Source organism: Thalia democratica, chromosome 8, assembly GCF_965202585.1.
Source record: "Thalia democratica chromosome 8, ktThaDemo2.hap1.1, whole genome shotgun sequence".
Classification (NCBI taxonomy): Eukaryota; Metazoa; Chordata; class Thaliacea; order Salpida; family Salpidae; genus Thalia; species Thalia democratica.
Window position 1 is genome coordinate 17,714,428 of NC_139172.1, and position 18,417 is coordinate 17,732,844.

Sequence of the window (18,417 nt, forward strand, 5' to 3'; positions counted from 1 at the left end):
TGCCAGAAAATGAGTTTACAAAACTTTTTTTTAATGAATTTCTCAGGTTAAGTTTGAAGCCACTTAGTGAGTTCAGATAAAGTTTACACTTTGATGAAACTCATGAAGTTGATGAAACAGCCTTAAGTTGGATTGCCCACAGAGTTAATTCCAATTGTAAACTCTGGAGCTTGGAATTATATCTTCAAGGCTATTTCACAGAAACTATATGGTACTTATACCATCACCAACACCTAAGACTCAAAGTTTTTGTTTTGATGTTGCAAAATAAAGAAACTGTTGTCAAAATCAAAGAAAAGTACAACTACCTTATAACAGACATTGTGTTTTTTCCTTGACGCTACAAATTGGAATACCACAAACTTGGCTGGGGGTTGTTCCATATTTCTTGCAGTGCAATGGCATTGAAGGTGCACATAAGTACTTTTTATCCTCTTGTTAATGGTTTAGAAAACACTATAGCTGAACTGCTTAACACAATATACAACTGTGAAGTAGTTAGTAGCGTAGTGATCATATTGGCAGCCTAATCATTTTGTGAGTTTAGTTGAAGAAGTTTAAAAAGTTATAAACTTGATAATAATAGCCGGGGATATATATAACTTGACAGTGATGAAAATGATAATGGTAATTTTTATGGTGGTAATGATTCAAAAAAAATTGTAAGCAAGGTAAAACAAAACATTCTATAGAAACTGTTGATTATTAAACACAAAATGAAATTTATAAAGCTTCACAATCTTTTTCAAGTTATGATTCCGATGAAAATTATTTGTTTAATAATGCTCATTACAAGGAATTTGAAAGTAACTATAGTAAACAAAAAGTAACTTAAAAACTGTTCATGGTGTTAAAGACAACAATACGGGTAATAATATTGAGCAACTTGTTTCAATTGAAGATACAAAAAACAATTATTTAGTAAACAACTTGGATAATGTCTTAATTAAACCTTACAGAGAATTAAAACGAAACAAGAATATATATTAGTTTTTAAGTAACTGTGATCGATTTTTTGATAAAAAGCAGTAAACAATTTATTTATTTACTGTAAACATGAGTAAATATTTTTTACTAAATAGCATAAGACCTTTTAAATATGATGATTGCGGGGAGTGGGATTATAAAACTAAAAACTATAATGTATTGTTTTAACTAAAATTAGATTTTTCTCAAGTTTATCAAAAAGATGGTGTTTTTCAGAAAGTCGAAAACCTGTTCTGTAGAAACTATAATGAAACTACTAGATGGAATAAAAGAACATGTCTTAATCAAATTTGTATGGTATAAAACAAAACAAAAACTTGATAAAATTTTTATTAGAATAGTTACTGTAATAGTTTTAAATAAAATCAAAAGAGCTTTGTTTCAGTGCATAGATAAAAAACCCATGAAATGTAAAAAAACCAGTGCGTGCCTTAATCACTTCTTAAATTGCGTACCTTATTAATGTACTTACTTTGTTAAAAGCACATTCAGGGTTGCCACTCGGTCAGGAAAAGTCAGGAAATCAGAAAAAGTCAGGAAAAGTTTTAAAAAATGACAAAAGTCAGGAAAATTCAGGAAAAAATTGGGGGTTTTGAAAAAAAATCAGGAAAAGTCAGGAAACTTGATAAAAAAAAAGTCAGATTTTATCAGTTTAAATTTAAAAAATTCCTTGTTTTCCAAAGCCTTCAAATGATAAAAATTAATTAGAAGTCTTTTAAAGTCAGAAAAAAATTTCAAAATTTTCCTAGAAATTTACAAAAATGTTTAATTTTATTTCCAATGCCTTCACCTAGTATAAATTAGTAAAATACCCTTTATAAACCTGCATAAATTTTAGATTAACATATTGAACAAGTACCCTACTTGAACAAGCAGATTTTGTAAGCTTTATAGAATTGATGATCTGTAGCAAGGACACTTCCATAGTGAAACTGTAATATATACACAAAAGTTTATCTAGCATAATTTTAGAATCAAAGTGTTTTTTTTTAAGTAAATAAATGAGTTCTTTATAACTAAGCAGTTAGTTTAAGTTTTTAAAGTAAATTAGATTTTATTTATTTGTTACAAATTTTATACTAAATGATAAGAGGAAATGTTTTATACAACAGGTATATAGTAAACTTTTTTATGTCTTTTTTTTACAGTTCCTTATATGTCGTTTCGTTTATTTAGATACATTTATGCTAGGAAATTCTAAAAAATTGTGTTATTTATTGTTTTAAAGTTTCAACTGTAAAAATTTGTTATTGTTTTAATATTTTAGTTGTGAAAGTTCGTTATTAATTCAAGGTTTTAATTGTAAAAGTTCCTTATATGACGTTTGTTTATCTAGATACATTTATGCTAGGAAATGCTAAAAAACTTGTCATTATTCAGACAAGCTGTGTTTATAAGGTATAATACAAGTATTTTGCTGATAGAGCTGTTTATTACAAACATCAATCATACACAGATGGTTTAAGTCAGTGCTTCTGAAATGGGGTTCCGCGGAACCTTAGGGTTCCGCGACGCCTCTCAGGGGTTCCGCGAAGCCTTTTTAATTTTAAAAAAGAAATAAAATTATAAGAAAAAAAAACATAAATAATAAAACTTCAAAAAAAAAATGGAACACATAAAATAGAAAACATATATAATTATAGCATTCATTGATCTTCTTAGTGTGTATCTAGCGGTAGGACTTTTAATGGGTATTCATTATTAATAGGGGTCGTAGTGGCGCAAATTATTTGAAGATGATGTTTTTTCGGCCAGGCTAGCTTATCTCACCGTTATTTTTGAAAAATTTAACGCTTTGAACTTAAGCATGCAAGGGAAGCAAAATTCCATTTTTGTCATGACAGACAAGATTGAGGCGTTTAAAAATAGAATTAACTTTTAGAAGAAAAAGGTTAGCAATGGTAAATTTGCGATGTTTCACCGGTTTAATGAAGCCAATGAAAAATGCATAGAATTCAACTTCTCTGACGAAATATACAACCACCTTGATCTTTTGCCTATAAAGTTTCAACATTATTTTCCTGAAAATGTTCGCATCGGAAATTTATGGATTTTAAATCCTTTTATGTGTGATATTGCTTCAGAAGAAGTGAATCTTCCTACAGATACAGAAAACGAGTTGCTGCAACTATCTGAAGATAGCAATTTAAAATTGAGTTTCAAAGGGAAGGAGCTTTTAGATTTTTGGAAATGTGCAATTTCAGAGTACCCCGTCTTAGCAAAGCGTGCAGTAAAATTTCTTTTACTATTCGACACCACTTATCTTTCCTAGTCCGGCTTTTCGCATGTAACAAACATTAAAACGAAGCAAAGGAACTGTATGCTGACTCCAACCTTATCTGCCTGTCTCAGTCTATCCAAAATCCAGCCGCGCATTGACATGCTTGTTGCTAACAGACAAGTTCAAGTTTCGCACTAAATGTTTTTTATTTTTTTTTCGTTAGGCATCTTACCCGTTTATTACAGTAATCTGTGAATTCGATTAGGTTCATGTTCATTTCGTTATTGTTTGAAGCTCTCATTTTGATTTTATAATGCAAGGAAAGATTTTTATGACGTTGCGATTAATCATGTTTGTTTTAGTTTATTTATTATAGAATCATAAAATATCTATTGCCTCTGGCGCACTTTGAGTTTGACTCGACTTAATACTATTACAATTGGTATGATTTCTAACAATGGTACAGTTTTGCTAAAAAATTCGTTTTTCACTGAAATTCTTTCGTTTTTTGCAGGAAATATTATATTAAACATTTTGTGTAAAATTAAATTAGGAGTTCCGCGGAAAAGTTGAACTTTGGAAAAGGGTTCTGCCACTAGAAAAAGGTTCAGAAGCACTGATTTAAGTGATGTACTAGAAGTTTGATGATAGAATTCAGCAAAAAACTGTTGTTTTTAACCTGTATTAAAGTTAGATTGAAAGCTTTATATAGTTTCAAGTGTTAAATTATGTATTTTAGAATAAGTTTAATTTAAGAGTTTGATTTAGAAAAGTCAGGAAAATTTTGGTGAAAAGTCAGGAAAAGTCAGAAAATTTTTCTCAGCTTGATCAGTGGCAACCATGTGTTAAGATTGTGGTTTAGTTTATACTAGAACCCGAATTAAATGAGCATGATTTTAATTTAAGTTCAATATTGGTTTAACATCATCCTAGTTAATTATCAAATATCTAGCTAAAATTATTTTTGTTTGTAAATAATATAAATTACATAAATGCACTTATAAATCAAACAATTAGTTTATTTGTATTTAATTTTTTCACATAAACTATACATACTATTTAAATAAGGACTAGTAACTATTCTATTTTACATTTTATAGCAGCAACATTTCAATACTACATATAACTTTAATGACATCAAATTATGAGTAGATTTGATTGCAGCAATTCTACCCTTAAAATAGTACCCATAAGAAGTCCTATCAAAAAGGTTTATTTTTAATGACGACGTTAAACTAAAAGGTAAACAATCATCCATCCATACAAACACCTCCTAAATAATCCTAGCTAAACTGAGGAGTAGATTCGAAATTCTATCCAGAGCGAATATTCTTACCATCTCTCAGTTCTAAAATAATTGTTGATTAAAACTCGCAAGCTTAAAACTTTTAAACAATGAAATTTCTACAGTTTAAAATTTGATAGATAGCTGGTTTTTAGTATCATTATTATAGTTTTTTGTAATGTACTTTTTGGTTCATTTTCAAGTTTTAGTCAAAAAGTTTATTTCTACTAACACTGTTTTCTAAACCAGTGTGAAGTTAACTTGAATAATTTTTTTTTAATGTCCAAACTTTGGATCTAAATTTTTTCCTTATCTTAATAGCTTATTAAAAACTTTTTTTTTTATTCTAGAGAACGGTCCTTTGTCTTTAATTTAAAAAAAATTCATTGGATTGGGGTTTGGTTTATTTAATGAGGCCCCTTAGAAAAAACTGGGTTGTTTTTGTTTTTATTTTATGAGTATGAGTAAAAAAAAATAAAAATTTATTTATAACCTTCTTTATAATATGTGTATAAACGGCTATAATTTTTTTACTAACTGTCAATATTTTGCACTTGGCCTTAAAGGAGTTTTTTCATTAACTTTTTTATTTTATGAGTTTGAGTTCATAATTCATAAAAAAACCCAACTAAGTTGATTAAATTAAACTTTGAAAATTTAAGGACATGATTAACTTATTTTTTTAATAGTTTTTAAACTAATTTTTTTTTTTTATCTTTTTTAAGTAGGTAAGTTGTAATTTTTTGAAAAAAATACTGTTTTGCATTATACATTTTAGACTAAAAACATAAAAATGATTACAAGTGATTCAAAAAACAATGAAAGTCTTCACAAAGATGTTTGTGGTGATAAAACTAAAGGTTTAAAGTTCATCAGTCTATGCAAAGAGAACTCAACAGACTGCAGTGTTGTTCTGAAACAAAGTGAGATAACTTTAATTTTTTTAAACTCAGAGTTGGAACAAATTAGAACATAAGGTTTGTAAAAAACAGCAATCATTTAAATATAATCAAAAAACATTTTTAGCTTTTATTTAAAGTTTTAAAATTGAACACTAATTTTTCATTTTTAAATTAGTTTTAATGTTATTGTTCGAAAACTAGTTATCTTAATGTTAATATCGCATTAAATAGTATTATAGCATAAATAAAGTTGTTTTTAGAAAAATAAATAAAGATTAATCGTTTTTAATATAGGAAAATTGACAATAAAATTCAATTAGTTTTATAAAATTGTCAATAAAATTCATTCTTACATAATACTAATTTTTTAATCTAATCAAACAAAGTTTACATAGTTAAAAAAAAAAAGATTTTTTTTTTTCAAATCTTAAGGAATCTTTTTTTGATTTCTAAGCTTACAGTTTTACAACCAACCAAATTTATTGGTGGTAGTAATCGTAAATATTAAAAAATATTTTAGTAAAGAGAAAACATTGAATCAAAATTGGTTTTGTTAAGCATTAAACTTATTGCTACTTAGCAGCAACAACTAATCAATATGATTCAATCTATTACAGAATTATTCTATGTTTGATTAAATAAATAGTACCTCTTTAAATATATTGATATTATATATGATAAACTTAAGGTATATAAACTTTAGGAAAACTGAAAACAACTAAACTGGAAAATTTAGTGTTTGTATTGAAAACGAAGCATTGCATATTAATGGATGAAGACAAAGAATATAGAATGTGCAAGATCATCAAACAAATAATTGACATTAATAACGTAACAGCAGTTTTTTTCTTCACACAACTTTTTAAACTTTCTAGTTCACTTGAACTTTCTATGAGTTTTATAGAACGCTGTTTCACAATAATTTCTGATTCGATAAACTTCCTAGAGCTAGACATAGTATCTGTGGTAAAAATACTCTCTAGTAATGAACTGAGCATTGATTCAGAGATAGAAGTTGCTGACGCTGCGGAAAAGTGGCTGCTTCACAAAACTTATGAACGCTCAAAACACGCGCAACTTCTTTTGCGCTGCTGTCGCCTGCCACTGTTATCAATTCCTGCTATGAATTACGTTCTGAACAAGGCGTGCTTCGCTAATAAAGCCGTAAAGGTGAAAAAGCTCTCGAGTTCATGTAAGCCAGCAACTCGATATTGCAGCCAAAACAACTTTAACATCATTATTAGTGGAGGCTGTCTTTTCAGCTCAGGTTTTGTTTTCAGCGATGTTTATCGAGTCGACGTAAATCGCTTTGATGTTCGGAAATGCCCAGAGCTGAAAAAAGGACGACAGTACTCAAACTTGCTGTGCGTTAAAGGTGAACTGTACGCTTTTGGCGGCGAAGACGCAAATCATGACGTGATAATGTCCGTTGAAAAATATTCGCCTACGACCGGCGCTTGGGAGATCATAGCTGAGATGTGCGACGATCGCAGCCATTTTTGCGCCTGTTCTCACGTGATCGACGCCTACATCCTTGCGGGTCATTGGGGCAGAAACATTGTGAACAGAACCAACTCTTGCGCAAAATTCAACTTCAAATCTGGAAAATGGACGGAAATAGCGCGGCTGAAGGAAGCAAGGAGCAACGCGTCGTGCACCGTCTTCGAAGGAAGAGTCGTTGTTTCAGGCGGCTTTAACAACAATCGCGACCTGAGCTCTGTTGAGGCTTATGATCACGCGACTGACTCGTGGTCGTGCTTGCCCTGCATGGTCGAAGGAAGGAGTTGGCACAAGTCGATTGCCAGAAAAAACAAGCTGTTTGTGGTCGGCGCAATATCTAATATGACTTATGAAGTTTTTGACTCGACTTGCGGCAAGTTTGTGGTGCTGACTCCGCCAACAGAACTACTCAGAGAACGAATGATACATCCTGCCGGGGTTGTTACCGTAGGGTGCAAGCTTTTTGTGTTTTATAGTTTTTATAAAAAAGTTTTTATCTACAATATGGACGAGGGTGGATGGAGAGAAGAGCGGTGTGAGTTTTTAGACGGTGTAATAGAATTTGGTTTCGCTAAAGTGCCTCATTTTACACAAACCACAACTTAGAAATTTTATCCTGCAACGGTTTTTCTTTACGAGCCAAACGAAAACAGTTTTTTTTTTTGGACTTAATTAAGATTTTTTTTATTAGCCTTATGTGTGTTTAGGTTTAAAACTTGTACATTTTATATGTTTTTAAGTTTATTTTTAAATAGATAATAACGTGAAATTTTGAATTCCTTTAACTTTAAAAAAAATATTAATGAATGCTTAGTTGTATAATTTTAGAATTTTTAATTTAGAATGTTAAATATTTACGTTTATTATTTTGAATATCATAATCTAAGTACAAACTATTATAGAGTTAAACTTTCTAAGTTGAAAATTATTTTATAAGAAAGAAATAAATATAGCTTACATTTATAATAAGTTAACTTGTGTTTAACTACTTTTTATTAAAACATTATTAAGTTCAATTGGATATGTCGTTTATTGGTTACAAAAGATAAACAAAAAAAGAGCCTAATTTTATTTTTTGTTTTTAAATGATTAGAACAAAAAAACTTAAATCTAATTATTTTTATTATTTACAAACTGACACAGTTCATCAAGTATGTTCATTGATATTTGTTTAAGTTAAGTGTGGGCAACGTATGGCCCTCAGGCTGGATCCGGCCCGCAGAGTGAAAATGACCGGCCCTCAAACGTTTTTTTAAATTTCAATAGAATCCAGCCCGAGAGTGATGTGACCGGTCCGCCAAGGTTAATTACAAAACCTGTGTACCGCTTACGCGGTAGTTTTCTCTTTTTTACTTTCTTCTTTTTTCTCAAGCGAGTATAAATTCAACAGTCTCGAGTAATAGAGAGGGCTTTTAGTTTCTACTGCATGGCAGCAGTGTGAAGTCAGTGCAGCTTTTCGCTGCACTAAAGTTTTAATGGTTTCAATCTTGTTGTTGTAATGGTTGATTTCGACTTTAGAACACTTTTTGAGTTTGGTTTAAGCATTTAGTTTTTAGTTTCTTTTATTCGAGTATTGTCGTCTTTTAAAAGAATTGATAATTTGGTTTATTAGTGTAATGTTGTGCAGTTTTTTATCATCTTTTCGTTTCGCAAATTCATTGTAAATATAATCATTATCACAGATTCGAACTAAGTTTAAATTAGTATAAGTAACTGATTTATTAAACCTTTAGTAAATAGTAAGTAGTTCATATTATTTTACTTAAGTCAACTATAATTTAAGCGTTATCTTGGGGACTTCTATTATACAAGTTAGAGCGCACGTTCCGTTGTAAACCAGGCCAATAAAAGTGTATAAGTAGACCCGGTGATAGCGACACCTGTATAAAACTTTGTATAAAAATTTACAAACAAAAAAAAAACGTAAAAGTTAGACTTGAAAAAACATGTTAATTTAATATCTTTTGAATTATGTGTAGTAATAAAAACACTATTTTATCCTAATATTTAAACTCAGTTGGAGATTTGTTTAAACTCGGTTGGATAATTTTTTTGTCAAAATACCCAAAGGCTTAAGCAAAACGTATCATTTAAAATCTGATTTTTTACATATCTACCTTTGTCAATCTACTATGTCTATAGTAATAATACTCATTGACAATGGAAAAGTCAAAATTGAATTTTTTCTCGAGTAAAAAATGATTTGTTTATATCAGTATTTAGAAAAAATAATTTTCAACAAGTAAATGATAATTATTTTCACTCGAACTGCTCAACTTTATATTTTAACAAAGTTTAGGAAAAACTTTAAAATGCGTTTAGAACTTAAGCCGCGAGTTCTTCAAAATAAAAGAAAAGTATAAAGGTTTCTCAAGATTGGTTCTCAGACTTTGCATTCATGGTAAATTTGTTTGAGCATATGAACGAACTAAGAATAATACTATAAGGGTATTTTTGCTCATGAAATGTATATGTAATTAAGGTATAAAGGTTGAAGTTGAAACTATTTTCCTCCATCTCAGAAAGAATAATTGACGAATTTTGCAACACTTATAAGTACAAATATTCAGTGATGTCAACAAAAAATAGTTTTTTACTATCGTTTAAGCTGACAATAAATTTCGTTTGATGATTAATTTCAGTATATAAAACAATACCCTAATAGAAAAATTCGAAGTTTAAAAATCTAATCAAAATTATGATACACTTTATAAGTTAAAGTTTGTATTAAGAATTTTTCAGTAATTTAATTGTTTAATTTATAAAATTATTATTAATTTGCCCAGGGTTATAATATGGGCAGCTGTAAAATTTGCACGAGCGTACGAAATTGCACGAAATACTTTTGCACAAAAAATCTTTTGCACGAGGGGACATTTTTGCACAGAGACATTCTTGGACGAATTGAGTTTTTTTTTATTAGTTTTTATTGTTTTTTTTAACTATCACTGTTACACCTCACCCACTGTAGGTAGCTTTTTTTTTAATTATTAATTTTTAATCATTTATTTTCTTTTCGTTTTTATAATAATTTTTAATTATTACTTTTTTCATTTTAATTTTTACTATTACTGTTACCCTCGGTCAGTTACTATTTTTTTGTTTTCTTTTTGTTGCAAAATTGACCTTTCATGTAAATTTGTCTTCGTGCAATTTTTACCCCTCGTGAAAAAGTATCTTCGTGCAGTTTTGTGCTCTCGTTTAATTTAGTAACTTCGTGCAATTTTGTCTTCATGCAATTTTGACCCGTTCCTTTATAATATAAATAAAATCTATATACTTTTTAATATCAACTTAAATTTCATACTTGAAAAATTTTTGTGAATTAAAGAAGTCGAAATAGTAATCAACGGTATCCATAAAATTAGTATTAGGCCAGATCAGGATAATAAATTCTAATTAGGACCAGGCTGGATCTCGATCCAGTATATTACTAATTCGAATTGCTTCGGTCCGCCAAGGACTAAATTCTACCTGATTCGGCCCACCGACTAAAAAAGTTGCCCACCCATAGTTTAAAACAAGGGTCGGCAAACTGCGACCCGCGAAGGGTAAATCTGTGGTACTCGAGCACAATATTTTTTAGTATGGAATGCGGCCCGCTGAGCAAAAATTTATTTTAAGTTAACTCCTAACTAATGTTTTAAATTCTTATAGCTCGTCTTATATTTCCTATTTACTGTTTTTAAATGCAATAACTTTATTGCAGATAAAAAATTGCTATAATGCCCAATAAAAATGAGTTTTTACATTTCATTTATGGCTCAATAAACTTTTATACTTTTGTTAAAAATGTTTAATAAACTTAACAGTCCTTTCAAACTGACTTATAATAATTTAATCAATATATTTAATTTACTGTAAATAAACTTCGTTATTTCTTTTTTTGTGACTTTATTAGGGTTGCTAAACAAACAGGCTACTTTAAAAGTTTGAAAAACTCAGACTAGGTTAAACCTGTTTACGACATTTTTTGAAAGTCAGATGTGTGTGAAACTTTTACTTCAAACACTTTGAATAAATCTTCAAATTATCAGAATAGTATTTATGACTGTAATGTAGCTTACTAATTGTTTTTTTTTTCTTGTCTTCCTATATATTGTGTACTGTTTAATATTGGTGGTGTTTTAATTAGTAGGTATTTAAGCTTGATTAACAGCAAGTTTTTAGCTCTTTCAGCTTTTAATAAACTTAGGCCGGTTTGATATAACTCAGAAACTTTTGCTTTTAAAGTGGCAACCAAGTAAAACACTAATTAATTACTGTTAAGGTAGTTTATTAAAGTATTTCGGAATTAATTATGTTAAAAAGTTTGTTTTAGCTATGCACAATACAAAAAGGTATTAATTTTATTCAATTAACTAATTACTGAATTTTTTAAAGAGTGTATTTAAAACGCAAAAACTATTTTTATAAGTAAATAATTTTATAAATATGAAAAAAGAGTTAATAATATAAAAAAATGTATAAAAGTGACCCATAAATGTTTATAGAGACTTTTATAGAGAGTAGTTTGTCAGTAGAATTACAAAAATATTAAGTTTAACATATTTTGTCCTCAAAAAAGTATATAGTTTATTAACACTTAAGTATATTAGTCAATGTAAATTTTATTTTAATAAGTATATGTAATTTAAATAGGCTTTCTGTGTACAGCTAAACTTCATTTAAAATAATCAAGTGAATAAAAGTAAAACTTTCACTAGTGTGACTAAAACTAAAATATTAATCAAATGTCACTTAAATTAAAATTGCAGCCCACGAAATTTTTGGAAACTTGAAATTTGGCCCGCGAGCACCAACTGCCTGCCGACCCCTGGTTTAAGGAGTTAGTAACATGTTTTCGTTTAAGAAGCAACTTTACTTCATTTTTTTATTTTTTTGTTAAAAAGTTGAATTGTTTGGTTACAATAACAGTGGTTTAGTCTAGATTGCAGCATTTTCTATCTGGTTATTCTTCATTTTTTTTTAAAGATTACCATTTCGAATTGAGTTCAGAATACTTACAAACTTTTTTATTTTGAATGCCAACGTAAAAAAAAAATTAAAGTTGTATATACCTTAACAGAAAACTAAGTATTTAAAAAGTACGCTGAGATAACTGTTTCAAGCAAACTTATGTTAAAAAAATTTTTTTTTCTGAAAAAATCAGAATTTTTTTTTATGTTAACGAATATTTTTTGCCTTGTAGTATTACAACTTTAGACTTTAAAAATTGTTTAAAATATAAAAAAGTATATTTTAAAACAGAAGGAAATTAGTTGTTGTTAATATTATTATTATTTTTTTTTTCTTATTAGAAGCATAATTTTAACAGCACTTATCTTTTTATTTTCATTTATAAAAGCTAAAATTAGTTGTGGTAGAATTAACTTCTTTAAAGTTTAAAAAAATTATGCAATAGTTTATTTATCTAATCGCGTATAAAATTGTTTTTACTGTTCAATTAAAATTATTAAATAAAATAAAATAAAACTCAAAGTACTGATAAAATTAAATGTAAAAATATTTTTGCGTATTACATTTTTACTTTCTTTAAAGAGGTTTTAACCTATCATTCAAGTATTCAAATGTTTTCTTTAAATATTGTTTATCTTCTTTTATAAGTTTATTTAAAGTTATAATTATTTTTTAGTTCTTATGTTACTAAACAAGTTTTTAAGTACATTTTTATACACAAAATTCATTTAATTTTCGTTTATTAAAAAATTTTTTTTTTTGTTTAACTGATTGTTCTAATACTTAATATAAAAATATTAAAATGATAAAAAATTAAATCTAATAGCTCGTAAGAAATTTTATAATCATATAGTGTACGACTCGATAACCGAAAGGTTCCTTTGTACACCTTAGAATAGGGTGGGCAACGTAAATAATTAACGGGCCGGATCCAAAAAAAATAGTCCTCAGCGGGCAGGAGCATTTCGAGTGAGTGATCTACTGGATCTAGTTGGACTTTTTTTTTTAGATCCGGATCTTTATTCAAAAATGTTATCCGGATCCAGATAAATACTAATTTTAGACAAGGTTTCGTATCCGAATAGAACTAATTTCAAAAGACTTGAATCCGGCTGGATGCTAATTTATCTGGTGTTTTAAAATTTTGAATCAATTTATTAATTACCTATAAAAAAGAGTGTTTTTATTACTACAAAAATTAAAAGCCATTTTTAAAAATGGTTTCAGGTTAAAGTCTTACAGCTTATTTTGTAAAAATAATTCAAAAAAAGTTTTGTACAAATTTTTTAATATTTACATTAGCTTATAGGGTTTCATATAAGTTTTGAAAATTTCTAGCGGGCCGGATCATCCACTCGCGGGCCAGATAAATTTTGTCCGCGGGCCGGATTCCATTTAAATTTTAAAAAGGTTTGGGGGCCGGTCATTTTGACTCTGGGGGCCGGATCTGGCCCGCAGGCCGTACGTTGCCCACCCCTACCTTAGAACAAACTTTTTGAGCGATTTTTTTTATCGATCAGTAAACAATATATAATGTCATCTTTTAAAAAGACTAACTATTCTTTATTTCAATTATAGCTGTGTACTTTGCAAAAGATACAAAGCAAGCTCCTCGAAATTATGATTTACTGGTTTTATGTCTAAGGTAAAAATTATTGTGAACTTTCATAAAATTCTATGTATCTTTCTCGCTGTGGGGGTACTTGGCCTAAAGTACCCCTTTTTACGCTCTTTTTTTTTAAACGCAGTGGCGTTACATATGAAATATCATAAAAGTTAAAAAGTGAAAGTTACCATGCCTAGTAAAAGTTATGTTCTTTCTGCTATAAAACCGTTTATTAGTTAGTAAGCTTAAAAACAAACATAGTGCAAAAAAAAGTATATGTAATAACTGCTATATGATTTTTTCGAAAAAGATGTTTTCTATCTGTTTACTGACGAACTCTCATAGCGAAACTTTATTTTTAAAATAAATTATTTAAATATAGAATTTCGTATTTGTTCCCCTTCTATGAAATAGAAACTTTTTTTTTTTAACAAGCAAAGTTATATAAAGGGTTTGTAGCAATGAAAATAAGTTTTAAGGGTAAATTAAAACTATATTGAAATTTCTTAATAGGTTATTTTGTAATTAGCTAAGTAAATCAACCGTTTAGATAAGTTGGTTAAGTACCTAGCTTTAATAGTTTTGATGGTAAATTTTATCGCCTTCAGCAACAAAAAAACATAAGTGAAACAGAAATTCAAATCAGAACCTATCAGATTGTCAGTTGTGGCTTTTTTCTCTATATAATTATTGTGAAGTAATTAATATTTCCTTAACGTCCTAAAACCGCAAGTGGGAATCTGTAAACAAAAACTTTATATAGACCAAATGACCTGTTCCGTCAAGTCTGTTAAACGAGAAGCAAATTTGGTACGATTTTTTTGCTCAGTTTAAAGTTTGTTATTGACAATGAACAGAAAACAAAGCGTTTTAGATTTGTTTTTTTATTTAACGATATAAAAAACGCTTAAATTTGGATCCTAGGACCTGGTGTACGAAAAAACCTTTCTGATATCGAGTCGTACACCACGTGGTTACAGTTTAACGTCTTGTTCACGACAAACATGTAAAGGACAAACAGGATTTGATGTAAACATCTGTTTGAAGCTTGAAGGTACATAATCACATTGCTTGTTAACTTACCAATTAAAAAATAAATATTTTTTACTGCTTATAATTCAAATAATTTATAATATGGCTTCTTTAAAAAAAAAAAAAGATAAATATCTCAATTCTCAACTCAGTCAACTGTCTATCGCTATTTTTTATAATGTTTTAGCAAATAAGACAAATGTTCTATATACAAACTAAAAAAATAAATTCGATTGGCGTATAACAATTTTTTAGGTGCTTACAAGCGATGTTTTAATGCGTTTAAGGTTTTTTAGTTTTTTAAGTAATTTATATTTTTTTTTATACATTACAATTACATTGCACTATTTTTAATGAACACGGTGAAATTTTTTTATAAATAAGTATTTCAGGTATTTTTATGTTAGATTCTTCATGCAAGTTTTTCACATAAACTATGAAGAAATTTATGGAGTTTTTATACTGTTAAAGGCAAAAACTTGTTGTATTTAAACTTACACATCTTTTTAAATACTTGAAGCAGAAAAGTAACAAAACCAAATTTTGAACAAAAAAAACTAGTTCTATCTAATTATGTTTGGCACTTAGTTTCATTTTCTATTCAACGAAATTTGTTTTTGTAGTCAATAGCTACTTGAAAACTGTTTTCAGCCCACTGTCTGAAGCGACCGTTAGTGGGTAGAGAGAGTCAGCAAAATTCTTTATATTTTTTAAGCTAAATTACTAACCTTTAATCTTTTTTACTTGATGTTATTAAGTTAGTCTTGAAGGTAGAATGTTTAATTTCTTGTGTTCAGTGAAGCATAAAACAGTAAATTTTATACTGAAAATTTAAACAACTGAAGTAAAAAACAACTGTTTAAACCTCAAGTTCTACTTCATAATGCTTTCACTTAACTCTGGTAGTCTAAATTTAACATCTACGTTTAAGGTATCATTTAGATTAGAGGTGGGCAAACTGCAGCCTGTGGGCCACATTAAAAATCTTATATCAACTAGTTTAATATAATTGTTCAAAAGAATAAAAAAAAATTGTTTAAATTTTTGATTAAGTCTCAAAATAAAAAAAAATAGACTAGCTTAAATAGTTTAAACTAGAGATGATTTAAAGCTAAATTTTATTACATTATAGACTAGTGTTTATTTTACCTATGATTTAGTTTTATTTCTTAAAAATTATCCAAAAAAGAGCCTTGTGTTCTATTTGAATTTTTATTCATAATAATTTTCATGTGCCCACATTATTTTTTTAAATATTTTCCTTATTGCCAATGTTAATATTACTAGTGACTCAGGCTACTCAAGATAACTCAGGCTAGTTTTATATTTTTTTAAATCTTAGGCTAATTTTTGGACTTAGTATATATTTTTAAGTATATTTGTTATTATACTCTTGTTTTTTTTTGTTAATTGAAAATTAATTATTAATAAGGCAGGTAAAATTTTATATGATCTAACACACTTGATTTTGCCCCAAATATGTTTTTTGTTGTAAAGGGTAGAGTTTGAGACTGATTAATTTTACCATTAAAATATATATGTATATTTAACTGTGAATTTTTAGTTGTAATGCTCATGTTAATCAAGTTTTTAATATTGCAAAAACCCAGGCTAAATCAAGCTAGCTTGTCATATTTTGTGTTTTTTTTGCTGCAAAAAATTGAGACCCTGCTATAAATAGAAAATAAACATGTGAACTTCCTGTAAAAATGATAACATTCATCAAAATAATGTGTGCCAGGGTGGCCAGTTAACCTAAAATCCTAGAAAAACATGGAATGTGAAAATTTAGGCTAAAATAACCCATAACAAACTAGAATTTTATACTTGATAAAAACACCTGTGGTTTGAAACTAAATCATAGAAAAAAATTTGAATTTACTACAAGAGTAAAAAATAAAATTTAAATTTGATAACAGATAAAAATTTTACGAAAAAAGACACTTTCTTATAATTTATTAACTAAAAAACTAACTTATGTTAACACTTCATTATGTTTTTTGTAAGTTTATACTGTTGATTATATTTTTAAACCTTAATTGATTTTTAAAATAAATTGAGACCATAAAACTAGTATTTTTAAAAGCATAGAAACAAGTCATAAAACATTGAGGAAATTTTTTAAAAACAAAATGCTACCCTGGAGCATACTTAAAGTTGTAACAACTAAATTATTTAGTAATTAAGATATATTTTTTTATTTTTTTTTGTTATTACTAATAGCATAAATTATTGAATTGAAGCTAGTCTTTTTTTTACATTATTACAGGGTTGCCATAAAACCTAGAGTTCTGGAAAATTATGGAACTTGACAATTTATACAAAAAAAAAACTTGAAAACCTGGAGTTTTAACAAACTTTTCCTTTAAAAATTATAAATTTTAAATTTTGTTAGAAATTTCTATCATACACAATATAAATTTTTGTATTGTCTAAATTTATATTTATTTAAAAAAATATATAAAGTAGTTTTTTTTTAAATGTATTATACTATTAAGTAAATAAATTATAGTAACCTCTCACATCTTTACGCACTCGTGACGTTACGCACTTGTGACGTTACGCACTCTTGTTTAGTTAGCATTTTAGAATTCTAAAATATTCAAACAATGAAAATTTTAGTTTTCTTTAATGTTGCATAAATTAGGTTAATTGTAAAATGGTTTAATGTAAAATATGTTTTTAAACACTAACTCACCTCTCTATATCTTTATACTTTAAAAACTTATGTTCCTTGACTAGTTAACTTAAAACTAGTTAACTAAAAAATTAAGTTATACCTCAGTATATCAGAAATTTTGTTAGCAATAAGAGATTAAATTAAAATTCTGAAAGAAATATGACTGTGTTAAATAATGAAAGTATAATGAAATAATGAGAGTTTGTAACGCAAATAAATAACACAGTACTCTTGCCCTATATATGAACAAACATCTAAAAAAGAAATTTAATGAAATTTCCTAGAAAAAAGTACAATGATACTTAATAAATATATAGCTAACACGTAAAACAAATTTCAATTGTTTTTTTAGTAAACATATCACTAATTTTCATTTGACTGTTTATTTTTAAGTATAAGTTCTTCTTCTGTAACACTTGCTTTACACAGCATTTTGCTTAATAGAATAGAATATAAATGTAAAGTATCAAATAAGTCAGATATAAGTAAAGATAAAGATAAAATCTACTTATTATTAAAATTAGTATTTTTTTTACAAGTATTATTATTTTATATAAAATTAAATCCTATTTTATATGTATAGTTTTATATATTGTTTTCATATTTATAAATTTAGTAAACAAATTGTTTAAAGTGAGAAAATCCTTAGTCTGCTTTTAACTAGAAGCAATATCAAAAAACATCCATTATAGTAAGTATATTTTGTACCTCTCGTATCTTTACAATATCTCCATCTTTACGCACTTTTTCTGTGGACACAATGTGCGTAAATAAGCGAGAGGTTACTGTAATAAATAAATATATATGTAAATAATAAAAAACAATGAACTTCACGGCAGACCAACAACAACAGCATCCGAGACAACCAGTTTTGTCCTTTTTAGGACTCATCAGGCAGGCTTAGTTGTGAGAAACCGCTGTTGTGATCTTAACCAAGCACTGTGATCTCAACCAAGCGGGCCTAAGTGCAAATGCACTGAAGCAACTGTTTGTTGGTAAAGTCCAAAAAGTATACTAACTAGGACAGACTTGTACTTTTTATTTAGTTTTGTATTTAAAATGACTTTCAAAAACCTTGAAAAATTCAGGAAACCTGGAAAAAATTTCAGAAAATCTTATGGCAACTTTGTTTAGGACATAAGGGATAACACTTTTTTCACAATTTGATCTTATTTTATATAGTTTTTATTAAGCTACTAGATGCTTTTTACAGATTTAAGAAATTAAAGATTAATTGCTGTTTTG

At 27.9% G+C, this 18,417-nt stretch overlaps 1 protein-coding gene across 1 annotated transcript; it reads left to right on the forward strand.

Annotated features, from left to right (window-relative positions):
• Positions 1–6,163: 6,163 nt before the first annotated feature.
• Positions 6,164–7,501, forward strand: LOC145842946 (spermatocyte protein spe-26-like). The gene has a single exon (XM_082950419.1). The coding sequence runs from the start codon at positions 6,164–6,166 to the stop codon at positions 7,499–7,501; it is 1,338 nt and encodes a 445-aa protein (XP_082806545.1).
• Positions 7,502–18,417: the final 10,916 nt, after the last annotated feature.